An 11,771-nucleotide genomic window follows, 5' to 3' on the forward strand; every position below is an offset into this window, starting at 1 on the left:
GTACCACTGCCCATAGCCTCATTGGATGCCTCTATTCCCTGTAAAGCTGGGTACACACTACACGGTTTTCGTCCAATAATCGGCTCAATCAGCTGACATACGACCGCTCATTCAAAAGTCGGGTCAGTGTGTGTTGTGACACGATGGTCGAAAGTCTGTCCAAATGGACGATTGTCACCTCATTTGGTTGGTCGTACCGTTAAATATTTTCGTTCCAATCTCGTTTCCATTGTGTAGTGTGTATAAGTTTCCCGCCGAACCACAACAGTGAGTACGAAATTACAGTCATTGCTCACGCCAACATGGCTGTAAAAAGTCGCTAAAGGGACGTCCGCTTTTCCCTTTATCGCCCTAAACAAGGCTAGTCCATGGACCGAGCGATCGGAACATCGATTGCATGTAATATCGAACTGCACAAAAAGTTGGTGGAAAATTCTGTAGTGTGTACCCAGCTTATGATTTGAATACCATTTCAATAGTGTCTTTGGGTAGACTGTAGACCACTTCTACAGTGTTTTGGGGTAGACAGTACACCACGTCTATAGTAACATAAAAACATACCTTGTATTGCTTGCGAAAAACCATTGTGCTACATTTAAAGTTAAAACAGACAGTCAAATTAGATAAAAATTTTCATTTGGTTAACTATGGCTCTTATGACTCTTTCAAATCTTCGACAGCACTTTGCTTTAATCCACTAGTAATCCACTTCTCTAAGTTGACAATGTCTTTGAATACATCACATTGCTGCTTTTGATAGCGGTTTGATGGAGTTTATACAAGCAAGCTTAAGCAGTACAATGGACGAAAGCACTGTGCACGGAATTGTAAATAGTCCAACCATTGTCCTTGTAAAGTAGTACTTAAAAAGAGACGTAAACTTTATCTAGACAAGTTTTGTGAAACAACCCTCAGCGATCCTTTACTCTTTCCTATCCCCTTGTCCGAGAAAGAAGTAGTCCAACAGTGATTAATTAAAAAATCACAGTGCATTTCTCCAGTGACCAGAAAAGCTCTGTCTTTCAGTGAAAGAATGAAACATTAACTAGGGTCCCCTCTGACCCTCTCTCTTCACACCCACCCTTAGACACACGGCTCACGCACATCACACGCCCCACTGGCTGTGAACAGCAGCTCTTGTTGTAAAAGGGACTGTAATGAGGGTTAAACAATATTGACACCTGCTGTTTCTGCAGCAGGCCTATAGTGTGCCACACCGGCAAAGGTGAATAGGTCAGCGCCAACATACAGCTGCCTGTCATCGCAGGAAAATAACAATTAGTTCACAAGTAAAAGTTCACATGCAGCCGGCTTTACAAAACAAGAAGACACTTCGAAACGGCATGGGAAACCCGTAGGTGTCTTCACCGGGGAAACCCTTGATTTGGCAGAAATTGTCTTTTAAAATGAATTAAATTAATATTTTGCAGCATTGGGGAAATGTCCATACAAAGTCTGGCCACAAAGAATATTCTGCCAGCATAATAGGTTTAAATATTTTGTACTTAACAAGAACAGAACACAAGAAAGTTGTCTTATACATAGGAACTAAACCTCATTCTAAGGTCCACGTAGAAAAAAAAAAAAAGCTGTCGTTTTTGGCAAACTGTTTACTTTGCACAGTCGAGCATTTCAGAGAAGTTAAGAAATATAGCAAAACAAAATAAATTAGCCTAGAAAATGTACAATATAAAATAATACGCCTATAGAGTCATCAGCCATTGAAAATGGTATTTAACAATGAATGCCCTATATAATTGACCTCATATATACACCTCTAAATCTGGCCACAAGAAGGTATGAAATACACACCAGATTTATCCTCACTGCCAAGAGGCAAATGAACAACATTCAGAAATAGCTGCAAATATGTAACCACAGTGAGGAGAGGCAGGGAATGTGGTATCAGTTCAAAATGCTCTATTGAGAAGAAATAGAATATTGTTAGCTACAGTTAGAAATTAATTATATTCTTGTACCCTCTTTTCAAGAAGCAAATCTCTGAAGAATGACTTCCCAGTGTACCCTAAAACGTTAATGGAAAATAGGCACTGCATATGCTATAAGCCAATTCCTATAGTTTACCCAGTGGCCTGGCAGGGCAAACAACTTGGATGTTATTTTGATGTCTGGGGCTCATGTGAAGTCTGCATTGGCCATTTCACATGTACAAAAATGTCCTGCAAAATAATGAAGTCTTTGCCAGATTCTATCTTTCTAATTAAAATAACATTTGTGCTGTTCCTGTGTAAAATTATATTAGGAAGTCATTTCAAGGATGTTTTATAAATCACCCATGATTTTTGCAAGGAAGAAGTGAACATAACCGTTTTATCTGTACGCTTGCAAATGTTAGGGATATGTATCCCTAAAACAGCCTCCTCTCTCTAGCACATCCAGGATGTCCAGAAAGGTTTTATGCAGAGAAGTCCACCCGCAGGCTGCAGCTCCCTGAGGTACTTAGAAATCTGGCACTTCATAAATTGGGAATATTTGTGTCTCCCTCCTGGGGAAGGAAGCGCCTCCCCGAGTCTGGTACATGGCTTGTGCAGACTTCTGAACAAAGTCCTTTGAAGGAATGTGGGGTATGGAGTTAAAAGTTTGTGCAAGAGTCTGGGAACATCTAATAGTGGCACAGCAGCTAGATCATTAACCGTAGTTACTCCGCAAAAACACTGTACATGCAGCATTCTGTTGTGTGTTAGTTACGGCTTTGATGTGTACAAAGGCCAACAGCCGAACGTAGCGCAACATTAAAACATGTATCGTCACTAGGCACAAAGAGCAAGAGACAAGACAATCCGGACTTAGAGGCAGCAGCTAACATGTTGGCACAATATGTGCTTTAGTGTGCATCATTTCCATTGTCTATAATTCTTGGAATTATTTCATTCTTCTGGATGATTAGTAGGTGCAGCTGCAAGGTGCACACATTGCTAAGGCACTAGGAGAATATCGGCAAGACTTAAATTGTTTCAGCCTACTGCAGTCATGTTGTTGTTTCCACTGCCTTGGCACAAGTTGCATCCTGAGATATGACCAGTAGAAATTATCTGTCGAGTTCCTATGCCATGCAAAGGACACGGACAATGGGGATAACCCTTAGCTCATGAAGCAGGATGTGTCATAGTACAGACTAATGTATCGGTGAGATCTGCATAATGCTGGGCAGGGAAGACACTTCAACACCTCTCACATTAAACGGCTTGAAAAGTCTCGGAGTCCACAGTTCCTGAAGAAGTTTGCATGTTTCAGATGAGGGAGGTTATAACAGACAAGGGGATGCCGGATGTTCAGGTTTCAAAGTATTTGTAAATTGATGTAACATACGTCATGAGACACTGCCAGTCTGGCCGCTCTGTACGTACCATTTCATTGATGTCCTGTAAATGACAAAACACCACATGCTCATATAGCTGAAATAGAACTAATAAAAGAAAAATAAATTAATTAATAGAAAATAATTAATTTTCACACTTCAGTTCTTCCAAACTCACCAGGGTAGATTTGATGCCCACACTTTCAGCTGCTTGGAAAGCCAGAGTGAAATTCCTCCTCTAAAAAACACACACAAAAAAAAAATAAGAACCAAAAAACAAAAAAAAAACACAACATGAGAGACCAAAACATAATAGGTTTAACATGTGCATTGTTACGTTTGACTGCAAATTTGATGTCCTGCCTTCCCGGAATGGGTGGGGTACGAATTTACAGAGCTGCTATAAACGACAGGCAGTAGGATGACCAAAAATTCATAAAACTCACTTGCCCGACTCCTAATAAATGCCGACTGACCTTAAGGATGACAAAACAAGTCCCCGGCAGTGTGTTAAAGAATAACGAGTATCAGTAATTTTAAATTACGACCTCTATATCAGTATTTTTAAAGCGGCAATGGCGGGTCCCTAACACTAACCTTATTCCTAAGTCTAACACCTAGATCCAATGAGAAGCGGCATTGCCGCTTTAAAATAGTGATATAGAGGTCACAATTTAAAATGACGTGAAAACAGGCTGCTGTTATTACTGGTGCTCGTGATTTCTTACCACACTGTCGGTGACTTGTTTTGTCATTGTTAAAGTCAGTCAGAATTTATTAGGAGTCAGGTAAGTGAGTTTTGTGTATTTTTGTTCGTGGTAGTCCCTGTCGGTCTTGTCAGCACCGTTAAAGGGACTTCCACTGCCCGGAATGTGGGTATGTCACATGCAGGTTACCTTGTCCTGGTTGCTCAGCTCCTGGTATGGAATATGGGCAGGAAGATAGGTGTGCAGTAAAGCACAGAATGCCAGGCCATCATTCCAACTGCTGCTAAAATTTGTGATATCAATATTCTGAAAGAAAGAAAATGAAATAAACCATGTAAGTAAATTGCTCACTAGCAGAGATCATCATCTTACATATTTGTGATCTATTAGCTGGTGTACAAGTATCTTAAAATGTAAAATTTAAATCAATTTTAGACTGGCCATTCTGGACAGATTCTGCAGCTCTACATATACCAGCTGGTCCACAACAGACGGCGTGGACACCTTTGCTTTAATAGTTCCACAGAGCAAGGTAGATAAGAGCTCTGCAGGGGCTATTTAAGCACATGTCCCTCCTTTATGTATATTTATGTATAGAAAATATGTGTGTAGAGGAGAGTGGAGAGGTTTCTGTATATCCTTAAGAATGAATATGTACATGTGGTTTTTGAACCAGTACTAATATTTGTGTTTCTACCCTAATACAAAGGAATCTCCTTCTCACAGGAGCAGGATGTTCCCTCCCGCTGTCCCAGTCTTTTCTTCCCCCGCCTGTCCCTGGGTCAAATTCATTTCTGGGAAGAAACTAAAATAATACCAATGATAATAAAGAATTCATTTCCTGCCTGTTGTACAGCTGTACGTGCTGAGTCGCGCGCATACACTCACACACAGTAGCCATGGCCTTGGGGGGTCCCAATCCAAGTGTCTAATTAACTAACACTTATAGAAGCAGGAGATGTGTGACTTCAGTGACAGAGACATCATTTGACCCAGGACAGAACCTCTAGGAATCAGGGATTCTATTCCCAGTACCAGCTTTAATGTCAGACAATTGTTACCAAGAAATGTGTGTATTTCTATTAGAGATGGGCGGGTCCGGTTCTCCGAGAACCGAACCCACCCGAACTTTGGGTATCCGAGTACCGAGCTGAGCAGCTCGGTACTCTCCCGCCCATTCCGAATCCAAATCGAGGCCGAACGTCATTGTGACGTTGTCGGATCTCGGGACTCGGTTCTCGCGATACTTCAACTTTATAAATACACGCCTCCACAGCAATCCATCGCCATTTGACAGAGGGAGAGAGCAGGGTGTAGTCATAGGCTAATTAGAGCAGGGACAGAGAATACAATATTGTTCTTGCAATTGCTCTAACCAAAATCGCTAGTGCAGAGAGGAGGATAGAGGTTTATTATTTTTTCTTCATATTTGGCACTCCCCAGCGCTTTTGGGGTGTCCCCCATAATTGTGCATTAATATTTCTGGCTGTCAAAAGTCATATCTGTCAGCAGTATCTACTAAATAATTTTTAGCACTCCTCAGTGTTTTTGGGGTGTCCTCCCTAATTGTGCATTAATATTTCTGGCTGTCAAAAGTCATATCTGTCAGCAGTATCTACTAAATAATTTTTAGCACTCCTCAGTGTTTTTGGGGTGTCCTCCCTAATTGTGCATTAATATTTCTGGCTGTCAAAAGTCATAACTGTCAGCAGTATCTACTAAATAATTTTTAGCACTCCTCAGTGCTTTTGGGGTGTCCTCCCTAATTGTGCATTAATATTTCTGGCTGTCAAAAGTCATATCTGTCAGCAGTATCTACTAAATAATTTTTAGCACTCCTCAGTGTTTTTGGGGTGTCCTCCCTAATTGTGCATTAATATTTCTGGCTGTCAAAAGTCATATCTGTCAGCAGTATCTACTAAATAATTTTTAGCACTCCTCAGTGTTTTTGGGGTGTCCTCCCTAATTGTGCATTAATATTTCTGGCTGTCAAAAGTCATAACTGTCAGCAGTATCTACTAAATAATTTTTAGCACTCCTCAGTGCTTTTGGGGTGTCCTCCCTAATTGTGCATTAATATTTCTGGCTGTCAAAAGTCATATCTGTCAGCAGTATCTACTAAATAATTTTTAGCACTCCCCAGTGGTTTGCGCTCAGAATGGATTCAAAGCAGTCCACATATGATCTGAATGAGCAACCAGGTTCTGTCACCAGTCCTGATGTTAGTGTTCCCAGTACGTCATCTGGCCAAGGCGATGTCAAACAACAGAGTGTTTTCAAATTAGTGCAAAAAACAAAAACCCAAAAAAAATTTACTGTATTGAAGCGAAAAAGAAGTGTAACTGAGCAAAAGTTAAGTGACGATAAAAAAAAAATTGCAAGCATGCCATTCTACACACGCAGTGGCAAAGAGAGAATGAGGCCTTCACCTTTGGCTATTAGTGGCAGATCCCAAAAAGTTACCCAGCCTACAATTGGTGCACAACTACTGTTATGCGTCAAAGCCGAGCTGCAAGATAACAGTGAGGCATTACAGGAGACTATTTGCTCTGATTCACAAATGACAACAATCCCTGTGGAGAGTCCATCCAACAGTGGGATGTCTAATCGTGAGCATTCTGCTGATGTGTGCCTTAATAGCCCGAGTGTAGCCGGTGATACCCAAATTGAGGATGCCACTTTGGAGTTAGAAGAGGATGAGGGGGAGATTTGTGTAGGCGACGAGGGCGCTAATGATGATGTTGATGATTATGATGCAGACAGATACCAAATTGCCTTTCTCAATTTCTATTTATATTCTAGATTATATAACGGCTGAATAGTTTTCTATTTTACTCCTAGTGGAGAGAGGATCTGATGCAGACAGATACCAAACTGCCTTTGTCCATTTCAATTTATATTGTACAGTATATAACGGCTGAATTTATTAGTATTTTATACAAGTGGAGGGGGGCCCAGAGAGACAGAAACCAAACTGGCTTTCTCCATGTCAATTAATATTGTACAGTCTATAACGGCTGGATTTTTTGGTATTTTATACAAGTGGAGGGGGGCCTAGAGAGACAGAAACCAAACTGGCTTTCTCCATGTCAATTAATATTGTACAGTCTATAATGGCTGAATTTTTTGTTTTTTTAAAAAAGTGGAGGGGGCCTATAGAGACAGAAAGCAAACTGTCTTTTTCCATTTCTTTACATATTTAACTATAAGTGTAGGGTGTAATATAGATTCAAAGACGATGGCTGCATTGCCAATATGCATAGATGGAGAGGAAGACAATCTGTTTTGTGTGTAGAATAAATGAAGGCCTACCAACGAAGAATTAAACAGTTTTTTTGGATGATTTATTACCTCAACAATTAGATTACTTATCTCTAAAACAGTTGGAGCACTAAATTGGGTTATTTTAGGCACAAAAACATGTATTTTCCAACAAAATAGCAAAACAAAACCAAACAAAACCAAAACCAAAACCAAAACACGCAATGGCGGTTTTGCAAAACCAAAACCAAAACCAAAACACGACGGTAATCCAGATCCAAAACCGAATCCAAAACCAAAACACGGGGGTCAGTGACCATCTCTAATTTCTATTAAGGTCAAATACAAGAGTCACATTTTTTTTGCATCAATAAATCTTGATTTAAAACCTCCCTCTTAGTGTTCACGGCTTTTCTTAACCCCAGCAGATGTCTACAGCGAGAGGCATTAGGGCTTTCTTGACAATATTTCCCAGGTAAGTTCACACAGGTTTTGATATTTTTGTTAAACAGCTGCATAGGCATCACTTTATTTTGATCTATATTTTTATTTGAAAACTAAAGTGCACTTGGTACATTAAAAAAAAAACAAAAAAAAAACTAAACACACTGCCCACTGTCTCCTAGAGTGAACGTTGCTAAAAACTGTGCACTACAACACAGATTAACATGTTTTCAGCACACAGAGACAACGGATGAAAAATGTGCTTGCGTGACCTGGCTGTGTAGTCTGTGTCTACATGCCAACGAACACTATTTTGTATTTAAAGATCCCAAGTGGGAACGTCTATGTGCGCTCCTGTTATCATCAATATTTATTTATATAGTGCTATCATATTCCGTAGCGCTTTACTGTTATTCTTACTGCATGAGGTCACAATATACTTGCAAGATTTCTATCTTTGTTTTAGCACCAAAAACTGGCTGATCAATACAGTGGAGAACAAAAAACAAATATAACCCTAGTGAGCTTTTCAACCTGTTGGGACTTCAATGCCATCAATTTTGTCTAGCTAACCACATTACTTTACAGCTATAATTTATGCTCCTAATAGGCTTTCATTTCCCATACTGCAATTATTTGAATAAGTTGCAATATAAAGAGGCAGGTCTATTTTGCTGGCTTGTGGGATACTCAGTGTTTGAAAGTTATCGAGGTGCTTACTTAATTAGTGAACGGTAGATGATAAAGACAAAGCTTTATAAAAGTACTGGAACACGGAAGGCTGTGCAAGTTCCTCATCTATGAAACGTCATGTTTTAGTTGACAGTTTAGATTGAATTCTGCCTAACCATCCAGCACATAAGCTTCGCTGGTCTCACAATAGAACCAGTGATAAGCATACCTGCCTGGTGATTAGAGAGTCGATGACAGCAAAGCTCACTGTGCAAACACATGAGCTTAAGACAAAATGCAGATATCAAAGCGGAGGGGTGGCTAACACAAACAAGGCAGCTTACCAGTTGCAAAAGAATGGTGCCTGTCAGTCACTGGAGAGGGGCGACAGCGAGTCCACCCAGTTGAACGAACAAAGGCATTGGCGTGCAATTATTTTTTAATTTTTTTTATTTGTAAATGTAGCAGTTACAAACATACAACAATATGTAACTGGCCCCACATACAGACTAGAGAAGAGGGAGGTGGTAGCGAAAAATCCTGGGCAGATTGGGTTTAGTTACCTTAACAAGATATTACTATGTTGGTTCTTAAAGCAGTAAATAAAATAAAACAGAACGCCACTTAGCTAATGGAGATGGGATGGGTGTTCAGTCCCAGGGATTGTGGGTGGTGTGACAAATCAGTCACTGTGTTATTCTGGAGGCTAGTGGTATACTCCATAGAAGTGATGAAACCTATTCTGTTTGACTGGGATGTGTCTAGGGGGAGGTGTGTTATTTTTAAAAAAAATTGTGATAAGGATCTTTGGCTGCGTTACAAATTCTCAGTTTGTCCAGCGGTTTATTTAGGATTCTTAATGGGCTGTTTAGTATGACAGATGGATTGTTTTTGTATACCATAATGAAGCTATTCTATGAATGCAAACCTGACAGGTACTTTTTAAGGTGCACTTAATCAAAACACAAGAGTATTTCAAGTAACTCCTGTGCAGAATGCGGATTTAACACGTACTGACCAACACATTTGCACAGGTCAAATGGTGAGCAAGCAAAAAACATGAACAAACTTGTTCAAGTATCTCAGGGACACAATAGGAAGGACTTGTTATTATCCAGTAGCTCCAGGACTATTAGTATCTTTCTTCTGCAAAAGAGTTTAAATCCATCAGAAACATAAACAAAAAAAAAAACTAGTGAAAATTCTTCATTCCCAGAGAAGTGCCCATGCAAGTGAACAGGAAAAAGCCTCTCTGCATATTTTGCACAATGCCTGTATTCCTCAGGAAGTCACATGAACTCTACACCAAAGATTTAGCTGTATTTATTGTCTTGTTCACTTATATATCACAGCCATCCACCCCCGCAGCAGAGGCTTCTATCAAAGCTTGACCCTAAAAAGAAATCAGTATCTCCCAGCACAGACAAAAGCTCCCCAGGTCAACAAGGACTAATGTCACATGTCAGTGTGCGTCCTTTGCTACAGTTTGTCAATCATATCCCTTGGTGGCAGCATCACTTCAAATCAGACTGTCAATCAAATGTTTTACAAAACAGCACATCTTATTATCTAGGACACTGGTCAAGCAAATTATATAACTGGGCACAGTTACATGTTTAAACATTTCAAATCCTAACTTTTGAGCCTATGCAACTATTACACTGAACACATTTAAGTTACTCAAACGGATAATGGACTTTTCCCCACAATGGTTTTAAACAGCGACATAGGTGTAGTTTCTAAAGTGAAACACTTCAGTGGCTACGTCATAGGATTACAATAGGCAAAGGATTTTTTTCAAGATCTAGAACTCTTTGACCCACAAATCACACAATGTCATCAGCAAGAACCAACCATCCTCAAAACCATTGTAACACCAGTAAAACAGGGAGAAGGTATGAAAAGGCAGGAGTTACCCACCTCGCCATCTGTGTATGCAAAGAGCATTTGTTAATTCCTTCCTGGTTCTAGACAGATGGAACTGCATGTATCCCAGTAACTATCCTTCATCCGCTCCCGGGAGAGAGAGAGAGTGCTGCTTAATAACCCAGGGTCTAATTAACCAACCTAACAATCTGCCTACGCCTTTTCAGGGTCAGATCTACCTTTAAATGATAACCCCTGCATTGCCAACTGGGCATATATACAAGTAATGGTAGCTGAGAGGTGTAAAGTAGAGCACTCTTCACTTAACACCGCATATTCACCTGGTATCCCTCAGTCTTCTTCTGACACCACTTCAGCAAAGCATTTCTTTTGGAGCCACCATACTCTCTTGCAAGGGCTGACAAGGGGTCCTTCCTCTCCTCCCTGTAGTACACAATCATTGAAAAAATATGAGAGAAAAAAAAAAAAAAAAAAAAGGAGTAGGAAAGGAGATGAAATCGTAGGAATATTCCACATGCCTTTACCAAGTGCAAAGGGGACAAAGAAAAGTCCATTTGCTTGTCCTGCCATTACAGGGAAGAGAAGGCTACAACTAATGGCAATAATATGAAGCTTATTAGTGAATTTAAACATGTACCTTTAAAAATAATTCTTGTAACAGGGGAAGCTTAAATGTTTTATTGTTATGTATTTTAGTACCGTAAATAAAACACATACTAGATCTAAAACTAAAATGAGCTGTGAAATGACAGAAATTATGTACTATTCCTTTCAACAGATTGCTCACTGGTCAAAAATTTAGACTTTCAATCAAACCCAACAGAAGACACTCTGCAATAATAAACTTTTCAATGAAAAACGGAAATGTCTGGAGACACTGCAGAATTTACAGTCTCACAATTCAGAATAAAGACAAAGAGGAGTCTGCTAAGACTAGAGATGGGCGGGTCCGGTTCTCCGAGAACCGAACCCACCCGAACTTTGGGTATCCGAGTACCGAGCTGAGCAGCTCGGTACTCTCCCGCCCATTCCGAATCCAAATCGAGGCCGAACGTCATTGTGACGTCGTCGGATCTCGGGACTCGGTTCTCGCGATACTTCAACTTTATAAATACACGCCTCCACAGCAATCCATCGCCATTTGACAGAGGGAGAGAGCAGGGTGTAGTCATAGGCTAATTAGAGCAGGGACAGAGAATACAATATTGTTCTTGCAATTGCTCTAACCAAAATCGCTAGTGCAGAGAGGAGGATAGAGGTTTATTATTTTTTCTTCATATTTGGCACTCCCCAGCGCTTTTGGGGTGTCCCCCATAATTGTGCATTAATATTTCTGGCTGTCAAAAGTCATATCTGTCAGCAGTATCTACTCAATAATTTGTAGCACACCTCAGTGTTTTTGGGGTGTCCTCCCTAATTGTGCATTAATATTTCTGGCTGTCAAAAGTCATATCTGTCAGCAGTATCTACTCAATAATTTT

The 11,771-nt window shown here is 40.1% G+C and overlaps 1 protein-coding gene across 1 annotated transcript; it reads right to left on the reverse strand.

The window, feature by feature from the left end:
- Positions 1 to 1,444: 1,444 nt before the first annotated feature.
- On the reverse strand, positions 1,445 to 10,736 carry LOC142127177 (cytospin-A-like). Its single transcript, XM_075194310.1, has 4 exons — positions 10,611 to 10,736; positions 4,216 to 4,332; positions 3,498 to 3,557; positions 1,445 to 3,383 (listed from the first exon to the last, which is right to left on the reverse strand). Exons 1-4 carry the CDS (start codon positions 10,728 to 10,730, stop codon positions 3,294 to 3,296), a joined length of 387 nt encoding a protein of 128 aa, XP_075050411.1. The 5' UTR covers positions 10,731 to 10,736; the 3' UTR covers positions 1,445 to 3,293.
- Between the last annotated feature and the right edge of the window lie 1,035 nt (positions 10,737 to 11,771).

This window comes from Mixophyes fleayi, unplaced genomic scaffold, assembly GCF_038048845.1.
Source record: "Mixophyes fleayi isolate aMixFle1 unplaced genomic scaffold, aMixFle1.hap1 Scaffold_29, whole genome shotgun sequence".
Classification (NCBI taxonomy): Eukaryota; Metazoa; Chordata; class Amphibia; order Anura; family Limnodynastidae; genus Mixophyes; species Mixophyes fleayi.